At 52.3% G+C, this 17,028-nt stretch overlaps 1 protein-coding gene across 6 annotated transcripts in view; it reads right to left on the reverse strand.

Annotated features, from left to right (window-relative positions):
• Positions 1 to 4,496: 4,496 nt before the first annotated feature.
• tox2 (TOX high mobility group box family member 2) overlaps positions 4,497 to 17,028 on the reverse strand; it is a 115,935-nt gene continuing 103,403 nt past the window's right edge. For 5 of the 6 annotated variants that reach the window (XM_055651944.1, XM_055651946.1, XM_055651949.1 and 2 more), the window contains 4 exons: positions 10,369 to 10,449; positions 8,214 to 8,564; positions 7,007 to 7,146; positions 4,497 to 5,483 (listed from right to left, as the gene is read on the reverse strand). In XM_055651944.1, coding sequence (XP_055507919.1) covers positions 5,447 to 5,483; positions 7,007 to 7,146; positions 8,214 to 8,564; positions 10,369 to 10,449 — 609 coding nt within the window. In that variant the 3' untranslated portion in view covers positions 4,497 to 5,446. The remainder of the gene's footprint in view (positions 5,484 to 7,006; positions 7,147 to 8,213; positions 8,565 to 10,368; positions 10,450 to 17,028) is intronic. The other variant, XM_055651950.1, reaches the window with a different exon arrangement.

Raw genomic sequence — 17,028 nt, forward strand, 5'->3', positions numbered from 1 at the left:
GCAGGCCGTGTAGGTGCCAAATCAAGACACCCAGTGGGGAGGGGAACCACAGGCAGAGGCAGTGGTACCACTACCAACCCCAAACCCCTTGGACAGGCCGCCAAACTTTGCTACAAGCCTTATTCCCCATCTCCCTCTACTGCTCACCTCTCAACCCTTGCCCTTCCTCATAGAACAGTACAGCACGGGAACAGGCCCTTCAGCCCACAATACCTGTGCTGAACGTGATGCCAAGACCAACTCTTGCCTGCCTGCATGTGATCCACATCCCTCCATTCCCTGTATACCCACGTGCCTATCCAAAAGCCTCTTTATTGTATCTGCCTCTACCACCACTGCTGTAAAAAAAATGTTTTGACTGGTTCTGTCTACTCTTTCTATGCATCTGATAATTTTATAAACATATCAGGTCTCCCCATAACTGACACTCCAGAGAAAACATTCCCAGTGTGTCTAACCTCTCCCTGTAGCTGGTTCCCTCTAATCCAGGCAGCATCCTGGTAAACCTCCTCTGCACCCTCTCCAAAGCCCCCGCACCCTACCTATGATTGGGCGACCATCCTGGGGATGGGTGGAAGAGGGGTCAAAGCCCAGAGCAGATATTTCACGGACACTGCAGGTGTTAAAATCTGGAGCAAAATACAAAGTGCTGGAAGAACTCAGCAGGTCGGGCAGCATCTGTGGAGGGAATGGATAGGAGATGCACGTTGACCACCCCCCTGCCTCCACGGACCCACTGAGATCCTACTTCAGTTGTTTTGTTGGGGGGCAGTCGATGTAGACTCGATGGAAACCCCAAGTGTTCGGAAGGAATGCAGGAGGGTCTGGATGGGCTGAACGGCCTGGGTGCTATCTGTTGTGGGAGGGGAGCGACTGACTCACGGGATGGTGGGGACGAGAGGGACCGGGAATGATTCCCATGGTGTCCCCAAGTCTGTACCTCGCCTCCAGCTTTGTACATTGTATCCTCACTAATTTAATACTGAGCTTTGCTGTAAATACCTCACATGTGGAATTAAACCAGACTTCATAATCCATCAGAGTTCTCCCTTTCATTCTCCAGGCTGTCAATTACTGCTGTGTGAGGGGGGGGGAGGGGGAGGGGGAGGGGGAGGGGCGGTGAGGGGGGGGGGGGGGGGCAGTGAGGGGGGGGGGGTGATGTGAGGGGGGAGGGGGGGGGCGGTGAGGGGGAGGGGATGGGGAGGGTGAGGGGGATGGGGGGTGTGAGGGGGAGGGGGCGGTGAGGGCGGAGGGGGAGGGGCGGTGAGGGGGAGGAGGAGGGTGGGGGGGGTGGAGAGGAGGGGGGGGGTGGGGGAGGGGGGATTGGGGGGGGCGGTGAGGGGGGAGGGGTGGAGAGGGGATGGGGGTGTGAGGGGGAGGGGCGGTGAGGGCGGAGCCTGCACTGAGGGAGGGCACAGGCACTAGGCAGACAAGGCTCTCTCATGCCCCTGGTGTGACGGTTTGTGTTCCGTTGGCCACCACAAGCTGACAGGAGGTTAAAGCAGAGCTCGGAAGAGGAGCGGCAGCTTTGAGCAACGACTCGGTGGATTGGCTGGAACATTCTAATTAGTTAATTGAATATCAAATAAAACGAGGGTGATTGGTGGCAGGGCGACCTGGCTGTTGGGTGAGGAGCTGTGTGCAGGTGAAGTCTGAGGCCAGGGGTCTGTTAGCAGCAGATATGAGAATAAGGTTCAATCAGCTGTGTGTGTGCCCACTGTTTATTGATTTAGCTGCAGTGATAATGGCAGGCACGTTATTGCAGTGAAGATAGACACAAAATGCTGTAACTGGGACAGCAGGTCAGGGACATTGCCTCTGTTCACTACACCTGTGGGAACTGTGACTAGGTGCAGCTCCTGTAGACGTGTTGGGGAACTGGAGCAGCAGCTGGATGGCCTCAGGACCATCCTGGCAAACGAGAGCTTCCCGGACAGGACCTAAAACGAGGTTGTCACATCAGGGGTACAGGAAGGTCAAAGGTGGGTGACGAGGAGGAAGGGAATTAGACGTGGAGTGCAGGAGGTCCCAGTGGCTGTTCCTCTCAGGAGCTGTCGGGACGGGTGAAAGGTCAAGTTTGAGTAGCAGGCAGGGCTGTGACTCCAACCCTGAATTAGAAGAGCAAATGTGCCAGGAGATTGCAGACAGCTGCAGGTTTAAAACAGTTGGCGTAGTACAGGATTTTAACTTTCCCCTACTTTTATCTGGGAAAATCATAATGTGAAAGGTTTGGAAGGGGTGCAATTTCTCAGAAGTGTTCTGGAGTTCTCTCCAGCAACTTGTAGCGAACCCCACATGTGTGAGGGCAACACTTGATCTAGTCGGGAGGGCAAGTGAATGAAGTGTTTGTGGAGGAGCCTTTTGGGACCAGTGACCACTGTTTGATTAGGTTTACGATAGTTATGAATAGGGACAGAATGGTCAAATGCGAAATTGGACAAGGCCAACTTTGAGGGTTTGAGAGCAGGAAAGTGGGATGTTTTAACCAACAGTCCAAGACATGCACGTCCCTGTTAGAGTGAAGGGCAAGGCAGGCAAACGTAAGGAAGCTTGGATGACGAGGGAAATTGAGGCTTTGGTTAAGAATAAGGTGGAGTGTGATCCTGGAGGTGTTTTGAGAACTAAGTAGTAAGCTAAAAAAGGAAATCAGAAGGGCAAAATGGGGCCGGGAGATAGCTCTGGCAGATAGCATTAAGGATAGTCCCAAGAGAATTTATGGAGTCGCAGAAGATGTCCTCTGAGTACTTCTCCTCTGTACTTACTGTGGGTTAAGAGAGGACGGTGGAACTTGGGGCAGTCACTGCAAGTGTCTTGAGAGCAATCAGTGTTACGAACGATCGCAGAGGTGCTGGAGGTCCTTGCGTGCATGAAGATAGACAAATCTCCCGAGCCCGGTCAGATAAATGTGAGGACACAGTTGGAAGTTGGAGAGGAAATAGTGGGAGCACCCACTGCGATTTATGAGGCATCATTAAATACAGGAGAGGTGCTGGTAAACTGGACGGGGACAAATGTGCCTCTATTCAAGAAGGGCTGCAGAGAAAAGGCTGAGAACTGCATGTGCAGGAAGGAACTGCAGATGCTGGTTTAAACTGAAGATAGTGAGTGTGAGTTCGAGTGTGTGTGTGAGTGCGAGGTCTATGCTGATTGCCAGAATGTGTGGTTCTCCGCTGTCCTGCCAGCCCACCACGTGCTGCCCACCGTGCCCAGGCACCCACGGCACGAACATTGGCCCAGATCCCTGTCGCCCCGTGTCCACACGCTCTTCCTGCAGGCCGTCACCTTTGCATTCTGTTTCTCTCCATGTTGAGTCCATTCGGCCCATCCTGTCCCGTCCAGGCGAAGGACTTTTGATCTGAGCTGGTTGCGCGCCTCCTCTCCCCACGGACGCTGCCCGTCCTACTGAGTGTTTGCAGCATTTGGTTTGTGGGACCTTGCTGTGTACGAGTGGCCACTGTGTTTCCCGGTGATCCCCCCCCCCCCCCCCCCCCCCCCCCACAGCAACGAGGGGCTCCAGACCTAAGCAAAGCAGTGAGATCTCTCCCCACCAACCCTGAGGGGTGGCCCTGCCTCACTGCCAGGGAGAGGCTGCCCCTCCAGGGGAGAGTTCACCAGCCAGAGTCTACCCCAGGCATGTTGACCCACACCCGTTGCCCAGTCCGAGCCCGAGTCAGCAGTGCCACCCTCTGCCCAAGGCCAGGACCGTGAGTGACCCATGGAGCTCCGTGCCAAGCACACAAATCGCATGGGGAGAGGGGGGGAGGGCAGGGGGAGAGGGGGGCAGGGGCAGAGAGAACAGGCAGAACAGAACCCGGCCCAGGCTTCTGGATGAAATGCCAACACCACACGTTACCCAATCCTTACCAACCACCTTGGTGAGACCACATTTAGATTATTGTGTTCAGTGCTGGGCACCATGTTATAGGAAAGATGTTGTCAAGCTGGAAAGGGTTCAGAGAAGATTTATGAGGATGTTGCCAGGACTATAGAAGTTGAGTAGGCTGGGACTCTATTCCTTGGAGCGCAGGAGGATGAGGCGTGATCTCATACAGGTGTATAAAATCATGAGAGGAATAGGTCGGGTAGTTGCACAGAATCTCTTGCCCAGAGTTGGTGAATTAAGGTGAAGGGGAAAAGATTTAATAGGAATCTGAGGGGTAACTTTTTCACGCAGAGGGTGGTGGGTGTATGGAACAAGCTGCCAGAGGAGGTAGTTGAGGCAGGGAATATTGCAACAGACAGGTACATGGATAGGACATGTATGGAGGGATATGGGCCAAACATGGGCAGGTGGGACTAGTGTAGCTGGGGCATGTTTGCCGGTGTGGGCAAGTTGGGCTGAAGGGCCTGTTTCCACACTGCACCACTCTGTGACTGAATCCTTTCATAACAACATCCGGCATTGGGTTGAGCTTTGTGCGTGTGTGATGGTGCAGAGGGGAATGCTGGTGAGTAAGTGAGTGTTCCATGGAAAGGAAGGAGTGTTACACGTCCCTGGAGTATAAAATTACTTCTTTATTTACTCGGGGAGAATGAAATGCAAGTCACAAAGCATTTTAACACAAGGTCTGACAGCTGTTGTTGAATCAAACAGCATCATTTCAGCGAGCTCACCAACTCATTAAAAACACAGCGCACACATGAATTTGTTTCTTTAAATAAGCTAGGCAGTGATGATCAAAAAAAAACATTAAATAATCGGGCATTGGCAGGAAATGAGTATTAAAAACTATGGGAAGTGTTTGTAAAAGATCCTGGTCACTGATGTTTAACAAAACAAACACATTTGGCATTTCAGACACAAAGGACAGCCTGCTCGCTAAACAATCACCCAACAAGGAATCGAGTAAAATCAGATACAAAAACAATACTCTCTTCTCTATAAAGTTAAATCACAGAATAAGTCTCCAACACATAAAGCTTCTGGAATTGTCAACACCTCTAAAACATTGAGTAAAACTACAGGAAACAAGGTCCTAAATATACGGTGTCCTTACGGACTGTTCACATTTAACAGTGTCAAGTCTTTGCCAGTTGAACTTGTTATTCAAGTGGTCTGGTGATCAGGGCCAGTGGTCATTGCTCCACCATGGACCATGGTCAATCTGTTACTGGCCAGCACAGAGGGGAGTTTGCCATGTGAATGGCAGGTGCATAAGGCCAAGGCTCTGGAATTACTTGCTGAGCCAGCTTATGCTTCAGGCAGTTGAGATCTAACCTTTGGGGAAAGACAAAGGTTTGCATGGTAGGCCGGAGTTAGATTGTCACCCATCTTTAATTTTACTAGGTGTGTCTTGCCAAGGTGTAGGCCTGTAAGCCTACGGAGAAGTGGGGAGCGGTGGCGGGCTGGTGAGGGAACTCCGAATGCTTGCTGTGTCTTTAACGTCCTCAGTGTTGCGAGACACCTGGCTCCCTTGGTGAAGTCCAGTACAGGTGCGGCACTGGCTCAGGTGAGGTAGAGAGGCTTGTCCCGCGGTAACAGGCTGCACGGGAGGAAGAGAGGGACGAGTGAGGAAGCACGCACTCCTGCAATCTGCCAACGCTGCAGCTTCTCAGCACATTCCTCACACAGTCTTGGCTTTGACCCAACTCCAAACTGCTGCCAGTATCAGCACAACTCTGACTGCCACACATTGCCACACAAGGCTGCAAATATTCTTTCCACACCATCCTTCTGATTATTTCTGTTGTGAATTAGAGAGAGATGCAGCACAGAAACAGGCCCTTTGGCCCATTGAGTCCGTGCTAATTTAACAACATTTGCATTAATCCTACACTAGCCCCATTTAATTCTCCCCATACTCCCATCACCTCCCCCCTCACCCCCACACCGGGGCAATTAACGCACTGACCTGCACGTCTTTGGGATGTGGGGGGAAACCGGAGCACCCAGAGGAAACCCACGTGGATCACAGGGAAAACATGCAAACTCCACACAGGTAGCACCCAAAGTCTGGATGGCACCCAGATCCCTGGCGCTGTGAGGCAGCAATTCTACCGCTACACTCACTGACAATAGACAATAGGTGCAGGAGTTTCGGCCATTTGGCCCTTCGAGCCAGCACCGCCATTCAATGTGATCATGGCTGATCATCCACAATCAGTACCCCGTTCCTGCCTTCTCCCCATATCCCCTGACTCCGCTATTTTTAAGAGCCCCAATCCAGCTCTCTTGAAAGTATCCAGAGAACCGGCCTCCACTGAGGCAGAGAATTCCACAGACTCACAACTCTCTGTGTGAAAAAGTTTCCTCGTCTCTGTTCTAAATGGCTTACTCCTTATTCTTAAACTGTGGCCCCTGGTTCTGGACTCCCCCAACATGGGGAACATGTTTCCTGCCTCTAGCGTGTCTAAACCCTTAACAATCTTGTATGTTTCAATGAGAGTCCCTCTCATCCCTCTAAACTCCAGAGTGTACAAGCCCAGCTGGTCCATTCTCTCAGCATATGACAGTTGCCGTGTGCGTGTGCCCCGGGCCGTGTCCGCGTGTGCCCCGCGTGTGCCCCGGGCCGTGTCCGCGTGTGCCCTGCGTGTGCCCCGTGCCGTGTCCGCGTGTGCCCCGCGTGTGCCCCGTGTCTGCGTGTGCCCTGCGTGTGCACCGGGCCGTGTCCGCGTGTGCCCCTGCGTGTGTGCACCCGTGTGTGCCGTGTCCGCGTGGTGCCCCAGGCCGTGTCTGCGTGTGCCCCAGGCCGTGTCCGCGTGTGCCCTGCGTGTGCCCCGTGCCGTGTCTGCGTGTGCCCTGCGTGTGCCCTGGGCTGTGTCTGCGTGTGCCCCGCGTGTGCCCCAGGCCGTGTCCTGCGGGTGCCCTGCGCCGTGTCCCCGTGTGCCCCCGTGTCTGCGTGTGCCCCGGGCCGTGTCTGCGTGTGCCCCAGGCCGTGTGCCCCGCGTGTGCCCCGGGCCGTGTCCGCGTGTGCCCCGCGTGTGCCCCGTGCCGTGTCCGCGTGTGCCCCGGGCCGTGTCCGCGTGTGCCCTGCGTGTGCCCCGTGCTGTGTACGCGCCGGTTTACCTGCAGTGGTTGATTATGCACTCGCTGTTGCAGAACTCGTTTTCCCAGTCGCTGCCTGGAGTCGGGGCGTTGGGGCCAGCGGGGCCTGGGGACGGGGCGCTGACACCACTCTGGAACTCTAGCGGTAGCTGAGTGTAACCCTGGGTACAGGAGGGGGAGAGAGGTGAAGCACGGATCACCTGCCCATGTTGGAGTCACGAGCTACACACAGGTTCATTGTTTCTTTCGCGTACAAATAACAACTAAACACAGAACAGAACGCTGGATTACTCAGCGGCTCAGGCAGCATCTGTGGAGAACATGGATGGGTGACGTTTTGGGTTGGGACCCTTCTCAGTATCTGCAGTTCTTTGTTTCTGACATTTAAACACACACTGTCTGACAATCAGAACGTTTAGCCCAGGGTGGACGAGTTAGACACTAGAGGGCGTTGCATTAAGGTGAGGGGCAATGTTTAATGGAGCTGTGTGGGGCAAGGTATACACTCAGGGGGTGGGGACCAGTAATCTGCTGCCAGGGTGGTGCACACAGTTACACAGTTGGTGTTTACGAGGCTTATGATCGGCCCTTAGACATGGGGGGATATGGATCACATGCAGGTGAATATCAGTTGGTGTTGACATCATGTTCAGCATGGACATTGTGGGCTGAAACGTCGCCCATTCCCTCTCTCCACAGATGCTGCCTGTCCCGCTGAGTTACTCCAGCATTTTGTGTCCATCTTCGGGTTCAACCAGCTCCTTCCTACACTGCCTTGCTTTTTTGGGATTGACAAAGATAGCAGATGTTTGAGGGCAGATGTGTGGTGGCACAAACCCAGGGCACACAACACCCACACACCCACCCCCACCCTGGGTCTATGTCACAGAGACCCTTCCCCCCCCCCTCTCCCCACCTGGTACACATCACTTTGATCCCCCACCAGTAGTGCAGCTGCCGAATCCCCAGCCAAACAACCAGCGCTGGGATGGGCAGCATCCGTGGAGGTGGGACAATGGTCGGCATTGAGGGCAGCTCAGCCTGTGTGGATGCTGCTTCAATTCAGGACAAACTCGGCCCCTCTGGGTCAGGATCAGCAGAGCAGGCCCTTCGGCCCACCCTGTCCATACCAAACTATCCCATCAGCGCGACAGACGTGTGGAGCCCCTGCCCGCCCACCTGTGCAGCTGTTGTGACCCGTTACAGATGTGTGGAGGCAGATACTCACCTGCTGCGCGGGTGGTGAGTGCAGCTGCGCCTGTACCTGCAGCGGGTGTGGGTGCAGGGGCTGCTGCATGGCGGAGTGATGCTGGTGCAGGCTGAGCTGCTGGTGGAGGGGGGGGCTGATCTGCAAGGCGGGTGGGGGAGGGGGTGAGCCGGGGAGGGTGGGTTTGGGGCCATGGGGTCGGTGGTGGGTAGGGCCTGGGTACGGCTGCAGCTCCGGCTGCCCCAGGAAGGGGGGGGTCCCGATGTAAGTGCCCGAGGCCTGGGCCAGGCTGTACAGGGGCGGCTTGGTGGGCAGCAGGTGGGGTGGCATGGCCGACTGACCAGCCTTGGGCTCCACCGGCTCATTGTAGCTCTGTGAAGGGAAGCACATGGTAGAGTCAAGTCAAGTCAAGTTTATTTGTCACATACACATACGAGATGTGCAGTGAAATGAAAGTGGCAATGCTCGCGGAACAACAAAACTACCAAACAAATTATAAACACAATCATAACACACATATTATTTTACATAATAAATAATAGAAGGAAAAACGTTCTGTACAGTTAGTCCCCGTTTACCCGAATTGCCTCAAGAAACTCCTTCCCCTCTCCGTTCTCACCGCATGGCCAACGGAGGCGTTTGCCTGACCCAGCGGCTGGAACAGTCCGTTGCAGAGGGTGACACACTGGTGATACCCTCCCTCAGGCCATACCACTCACCCCTCCCCCACTCACCCCCCCCCCACTCATCCCACTACGCCACTGACCCCCCCAACTCCCCCCTCTCACCCCCCCCCCCACTCCCCCCCCCCCCCCCCCCACCCCTCCCCCACTGACCCCCACCCACCCCCCCCCTCACTCACCCTCCCCCACTCACCCCCCCCCACTCACCCCACTACCCCACCAACCCACTCACCCCTCCCCCACTCACCCACCCCTCCCCCAGTACCCTGCCTCCACTCCGCTGGTCATGTTGGAGTAACCCAGCGGGACAGGCAGCATCTCTGGCGATTGGCAATGTTTCAGGTTGGGACATCTCTAAAGATTTATGACCTCTGATATGAAGAAGGGTCATGACCTGAAGCATCACCTGTCCACATTGTCCAGAGATGCTGCCTGACCCACTGAGTTACTCCAGCATTCTGTGTCTTTTTTCCTCAGTTCCTCAGGCAGATTTCCATCCTCAACTTGGTGGACAGAAATACTGGAGAATCTCAGTGGGTGAGGCAGCATCTATGGAGTGAAGGAACAGGTGACGTTTCAGGTCGGGACACTTCTTCAGACTGATTTGAGGGTGGGGGGTGACGGGATGAAGAAAGGAAGGGGCGGAGACGGTGGGCTGTGGGAGAGCTGGGGAGGGGAGGGGAAGGACGGAGAAGCATTGACTTTTCCCTCCCATTGAACGTCAATGTTCCCCCACCCCCACATCAGTCTGAAGAAGGGTCTCGACCCGAAACGTCACCTGTTCCTTCGCTCCATAGATGCTGCCTCACCCACTGAGATTCTCCAGCATTTTTGTCCACCTTTGATTATTCCAGCATCTGTAGTTCCTTCATAATCACATCCTCAACTTGGTGATCAGTTATTTATGGTCAGTATTTCCTGCGTCCACTGTTTACCTTTGTAACGTCAGCTAAAGATCCTCCCCCCCCCCCCCCCCCCCACCCTCCCCGTATACTGACACTATCCTACACACTTGGGACAGAAGCCAATTAACCTACAAACCTGCATGTCTTTGGAATGTGGGTAGAAACCGGAGCACCCGGAGGAAAGTCACGGGGTCACGGGGAGAATGTCAGGATTGAACCTGGGCCTGTGGTGCTGTAAGGCAGCAACTCTACCGCTGCTCCACCGTGACACCCCATGAATGAAAGGTCAAAGGTGAAAGGTTAACAGTTTCTCCTCCACACGCTGCCTGACCTGCTGTGTGTTGCCAGCATGTATGTCCTGCTTCTGCACATTCTCCTGCCTCCAACTCACTGCCAGATTCCCATAATCTCCCCTCTCTGTAACGGAGCTCTCCCCCACATCGCTGACGGAGCAGCCGTGAGCGTGATGCCCATAGGGCTGATTCTGCTGCCCATGTGGACACGTGGTGTGGCCGTAGCCCGTGGCCATGCTGCCCGCACTCCCCCCCCCACACACCCCTGGGGCTGGACAAGCGGGCACTGCCTCACCTTGGACACCAGGCTGGCCCTGTAAGCTGCCAAGGCTTTCAGATACTCCTTCTTAGCCGACTCTGTCTTCTTCTTGTAGGCCTGTGAAGCAACACACGGGGGTCCATTATCACCACCACCTCCGAAGACACGGACCACCGCCACGGCAAACCCACATCACCCCCGCTCACTGCCCCCGCAAACCCACATCACCCCCGCTCACTGCCCCCACAAACCCACATCACCCCCGCTCACTGCCCCCACAAACCCCACTGATCTCAAAACTGCACACAATACTCCAGGTGTGGCCTTGTACAGGGCCCTGGTGAGACCACACCTGGAATATCGTGTGCAGTTTTGGTCTCCAAATTTGAGGAAGGACATTCTTGCTATTGAGGGAGTGCAGCGTAGGTTCACAAGGTTAATTCCCGGGATGGCGGGACTGTCATATGTTGAAGGAATGGAGTGACTGGGCTTGTATACTCTGGACTTTAGAAGGATGAGAGGGGATCTTATTGAAACATATAAGATTATTAAGGGTTTGGACACGCTAGAGGCAGGAAACATGTTCCCGATGTTGGGAGAGCCCAGAACCAGGGGCCACAGTTTTAACCATATAACCATATAACCATAACAATTACAGCACGGAAACAGGCCATCTCGGCCCTACAAGTCCGTGCCGAACAACTTTTTTCCCTTAGTCCCACCTGCCTGCACTCATACCATAACCCTCGATTCCCTTCTCATCCATATGCCTATCCAATTTATTTTTAAATGATACCAACGAACCTGCCTCCACCACTTCCACTGGAAGCTCATTCCACACCGCTACCACTCTCTGAGTAAAGAAGTTCCCCCTCATGTTACCCCTAAACTTCTGTCCCTTAATTCTGAAGTCATGTCCTCTTGTTTGAATCTTCCCTATTCTCAAAGGGAAAAGCTTGTCCACTTCAACTCTGTCTATCCCTCTCATCATTTTAAAGAACTCTATCAAGTCCCCCCTTAACCTTCTGCGCTCCAGAGAATAAAGACCTAACTTATTCAACCTTTCTCTGTAACTTAGTTGTTGAAACCCAGGCAACATTCTAGTAAATCTCCTCTGTACTCTCTCTTATTTTGTTGACATCCTTCCTATAATTGGGCGACCAAAATTGTACACCATACTCCAGATTTGGTCTCACCAATGCCTTGTACAATTTTAACATTACATCCCAGCTTATATACTCAATGCTCTGATTTATAAAGGCTAGCATACCAAAAGCTTTCTTTACCACCCTATCTATATGAGATTCCACCTTCAAGGAACTATGCACGGTTATTCCCAGATCCCTCTGTTCAACTGTATTCTTCAATTCCCTACCATTTACCATGTACGTCCTATTTTGATTTGTCCTGCCAAGGTGTAGCACCTCACATTTATCAGCATTAAACTCCACCTGCCATCTTTCAGCCCATTTTTCCAAATGGCCTAAATCACTCTGTAGACTTTGAAAATCCTCTTCATTATCCACATACCCGCTGTAACTATCTTGGTATCATCTGCATACTTACTAATCCAATTTACCACCCCTTCATCCAGATCATTGATGTACATGACAAACAACAAAGGTCCCAACACAGATCCCTGAGGCACCCCACTAGTCACCTGCCTCCAACCCGATAAACAGCCATCCACCATTACCCTCTGGCTTCTCCCATTCAGCCACTGTTTATGAATTTATGAATAAGAGGTTTATGAATAAGGGGTTGGTCATTTAGAACGGAGATGAGGAAAAACTTTTTCACCCAGAGAGTGGTGAATCTGTGGAATTCTCTGCCTCAGAAGGCAGTGGCGGCCAATTCCCTAGATGCTTTCAAGAGAGAGTTAGAGCTCTTAAATATAGTGGAGTCAAGGGAAATGGGGAGAAGGCAGGAACGGGGTACTGATTGTGGATGATCAGCCATGATCACAGTGAATGGCGGTGCTGGCTCGAAGTGTCGAATGGCCTACTCCTGCACCTATTGTCTATTGTCTCTAGGCACCACACTGTGGTGCAGTGGGCCAACTCTTACTGATCATGTCTAAGCACCTTATCAGTGAGTTTGCTTCAGTTGGACACTCCACATGGACCGACTGGACCAGAGCCACACAGGCTAGAGTGAGAGGTTGTACAGCCATTTAGATGAACAGCTAATTAGGGACAGTCAGCTTGGTTTTGTACGTAGGAGGTCGTGTCTCACAAATCTGATTGAGGCTTTTGAAGATGTGACCAAAAAGACTGAAGAGGGCAGATCTGTGGAAGGTTATATCGCATGGGATCTAAGGAGAGATAGCTGAATGGATAACAAATTGGGTCCATGGAAGGAAGCAGAGGGTGAAGATGGAAGGTTGCTTCTCGGACTGGAGGCTTGTGAAAGGGCTAGTGGCGTGCCTCAGGGTTCGGTGCTGGGCCCGTTACTGTTTGTCATCTACATCAATGATTTGGATGAGAACATACAGGGCAAGATTAGCAAGTTTGTCGATGATACAAAAGTTTGTGATTTTGATCGATTGGCCAGGTGGGCGGAGGAATGGTTGATGGAATTTAATACAGAGAAATGTGAGCAGTTGCATTTTGGGACGTCTAACAAAAGCAGGACCTACACAGTGAATGGTCAGGCTCTGGGTAGTGTTGTAGAGCAGAGGGATCTAGGAGTGCAGGTGCATGGTTCCTTGAAGGTGGAGTCGTAGGTAGATAAGGTGGTCAAAAAGGCTATTGACACATTGGCCTTCATCAGTCAGAGTATTGAGTATAAAAGTTGGGAAGTCATGTTGCAGTTGTATAAGATGTTGGTGAGGCTGCATTTAGAGAATTGGCTTCATGGAAGGAAGCAGAGGGTGGAAGATGGTGGAAAGTTGCTTCTCAGAATGGAGGCCTGTGACTAGTGGTGTGCCTCAGGGTTCGGTGCTGGGCCCGTTACTGTTTGCCATCTACATCAATGATTTGGATGAGAACAGAGGCAAGATTAACAAGTTTGTCGATGATACAAAAGTTTATTGTGTTCAGTTCTGGGCATCGTGTTATAGGAAAGATGTTGTCAAGCTGGAAAGGGTACAGAGAAGATTTACAAGGATGTTGCCAGGACTGGAGCTATAGGGAGAGGTTGAATAGGCTGGGTCTCTATTCCTTGGAGCACAGGAGGATGAGGGTGATTTTATAGAGGTGTATAAATTCATAAGAGGAATAGATCGGGCAGATGCACAGAGTCTCTTGCCCAGAGTAAGTGAATCGAGGACCAGAGGACACAGGTTCAAGGTGAAGGGGAAAAGATTTAACAGGAATCTGAGCAGTAACTTTTTCACACAAAGGGTGGTGGGTGTATGGAATAAGCTGCTAGAGGAGGTAGTTGAGGCTGGAACTATCCCATCGTTTAAGAAACAGACAGGTACATGGATAGGAGGTACACAAAAATGCTGGAGAAACTCAGCAGGTGCAGCAGCATCTGATAGATACATGGATAGGACAGGTTTGGAGGGATATGGACCAAGCGCAGGCAGATGGGATTAGCTGGGACATGTTGGCCGGTGTGGGCAAGTTGGGCCGAAGGGCTGCCTGACCTACTGAGTTTTTTTAACTCTCTGTTCTGTCTCAGAAAGCGCTCTGTAGGCAACGGGGGAATTGAGCTTGCCCGGTGTCTGGAGCCAACTGCCCACAGAATACACTCAGTAGTGTTAGTTTGAGTTTGTTTATTGTCTCGTGTACCGAGGTACAGTGAAAAGCTTTTTTGTTGCGTGCTAAACACTTAGTGGAAAGAGTATACATGATTCCATCGAGCCATGCACAGTGTACACAGGGTAGAGGGAATAGCGTTTAGTGCAGATGCCGTCCAGTATTGTCTGGTTACAGACAGTGTGAGTGAGGGTCTCCGAGTCGGACACAAGGTCTGGCCGGCGATGAAGGGACAAAGAGACTAGCGCTGAGGCAGAGAGTCCCTGGGAGGGGAGTGTGGTTGGCTGGCGGCATCGACACTATGAAGGGGTTAATGTCACAGAGCTTGTGAATGAAAGGACAGCAACAATGTGCTGCTTGATTTGGGGAAATAGGGCCACTGTGGCAGACGTGCATGTGTGCAGGAACTGTGGGTGTGAGGTGCACTCAGCACGGCTCTGCATTGGCACATGCACAGGGGCACGTTCAGTGGATGAGTCCCTTGGGCTTCAGGCACACACACCAGACAAAGGTTAATCCTGGAGGCACTCGGAATAATGAATAGCATTCAGAAATAGGACAGGGAACATTCACTGAATAACTTCAGTCTGAAGAAGGGTCTCGACCCGAAACGTCACCCATTCCTTCTCTCCAGAGATGCTGCCTGTCCCGCTGAGTTACTCCAGCATTTTGTGTCTACATTCACTGAATGACAGTGGCTGATGTTACTAATGACAATGAAGTACTGTGACTGATGCAGGGTTGATGAGGTGTAACCACACACACAACAAACCGGGACACACAGCGTCCCGCTGGAGTGAGCCGCTAACGGGAACTGCATGAAACCCTCTTGTTCTTTGAAACATTTGTTTCAGAGACGACCGCTGGTGGAGATGGGCCTGGGCTTGGCGGCGGCTGGGAGCTGGTGCCGTGTGTATGCAGGGTCTCGCCAAGGCAAGGGGCTCACAGCACAAACACTCATAGCACAGGCGGCAGAGTGTGCCTTGATGCCCATTGCCTCCTGTCCACCACACCCTCCCTTGAGAGTCTCCTCCAATGTATCTCTATCCCAGGCCCAGTCCCCCCCCACACACTATTACACTCTCTCCCAGCCTTTACACCCACGACAACAGTTTTGAGTCTGTGTAGACCATAAGAGCTTGACATTAGAGCAGAATCAGGCCATTCAGCCCATCAAGTTCACTCCACCATTTGATGGTGGCTGATCTATCAACTCCTGCCCTCCCCCCGTACATGCCTGGTGTGGAACGGGCAGCCAGCAACCTCACACAGGCTCATTAACCTCACAGTGGGAATGCCTTTACTTCCAGTGAATGTGTTCTGGGCTCACGAGGATGTTGCTGCCTCACAGCGCCAGAGACCCAGGTTCAACCCTGACTACGGGAGCTGTCTGTACGGAGTTTGCACGTTCTCCCTGTGATCGGGTGGGTTTTCTCCAGGTGCTTCGGTTTCCTCCCACACTCCAAAGTCGTACAGCTTTGGTAAAAATTGTAAATTGTCCCTAGTGTGTGTGTGTGTGTGTGTGTGTGTGTGTGTGTGTGTGTGTGTGTGTGTGTGTGTGTGTGTGTGTGTGTGTGTGTGTGTGTGTGTGTGTGTGTGTGTGTGTGTGTGTGTGTGTGTGTGTGTGTGTGATAGTGCTCGTGTACGGGGGGATCGCTGGTCAGCACGGACTCGGTGGGCTGAAGGGCCTGCTTCCGCGCTGTATCTCTAAACTAAACTAAAAGGATATGTTCTAGTTTCACAAGGGGGATTTGTGAAGGCTGTGTGGGGGTGGGAAAGGGTTAAACATCGGAGCGTTGTTGAGGAACAGGTGACCTTGAGGCAAACGACAGTGGAATTGCTAATCCCGTATTACTGAGCATGGACACAGTCGCTAGGCAACCAGAGGTCATAAACTCTGGCACAGGAGGGCAGAGGGCAGAACAAGGCAGGGCATTGTGCAGGGCATGGGGCAGGGCACTGGCAGGGGGGCAGAGTACAGCAGGGCAGGGAATGGGGGAATCTGCCCAGAGTGCAGGGGTCGCGGGAGAGGGAGGCTGGGCAGTGGAGAGCTAACTCAACACTGGTGCCACACGGCTCAGGTTCGTCCGCCACCCCTCCACCCTTCAGCCCAACTCGCCCATACTGACCCACATGCCTCAATGAATATTTCTCCTCTATTTACCAAGGAGAAAGGCAGCAGGACGGAGGAATTTGGGGCAGTCAATGGAAGTGTTGAGAACAGTCAGTATTAGCGTCGAAGAAGTACTGATGATACTGTCGTGTATAACGGTAGATATACAGGGCTTGATCAGATATATCTAAGGACATTGTGGGAAACTAGAGAGGAAATTGCGGGAGCCCTGGTTGAAATTTACTTGTCGTCCTTAGATGCAGGAGAGGTGCCGGAAGACTGGGGGGTGGCAAATGTTGTGCCTCTTTTCAAGAAGGGCTGCAGGGAAAATGCTGGGAACTATAGGCCGGTGAGCTTAACATCTGTAGTTGGAAAGTTACTAGAGAGTATTCTGAGGGATAAGTTATACTGGCATTTGGATGGGCAAGGTCTGATTAGGGACAGTCAGCATGGGTTTGTACGTGGGAGGTCGCATCTCACAAATCTAATTGATTTTTTTGAAGACATGACCAAAAAGGTCGACGATGGCAGAGCTGTAGATGTTGTGTACATGGATTTCAGTAAGGCATTCGACAAGGTTCCGCATGGTAGGCTGCTCTGGAAGGTTAGATCGCATGGGATCCAAGGAGAGATAGCTGAATGGATAACAAATTGAATAGATGGCACGCAACAAAATCTTTTCACTGTACACGTGACAATAATAAACAAGATTTTGGCAAAAGACTGTGGATCTGCCCGATCTATTCCCCTCATGATTTTATACACTTCTATAAGATCACCCCTCATCCTCCTGCGCTCCAAGGAATAAAGTCTCAGCCTGTTCAACCTCTTGCTGTAGGTTAGGCCATCTAGTACTGGAAACACCCTCGTAAATCTTCT

The sequence above is a fragment of the Leucoraja erinacea genome, chromosome 21, assembly GCF_028641065.1.
Source record: "Leucoraja erinacea ecotype New England chromosome 21, Leri_hhj_1, whole genome shotgun sequence".
Taxonomy (NCBI): Eukaryota; Metazoa; Chordata; class Chondrichthyes; order Rajiformes; family Rajidae; genus Leucoraja; species Leucoraja erinaceus.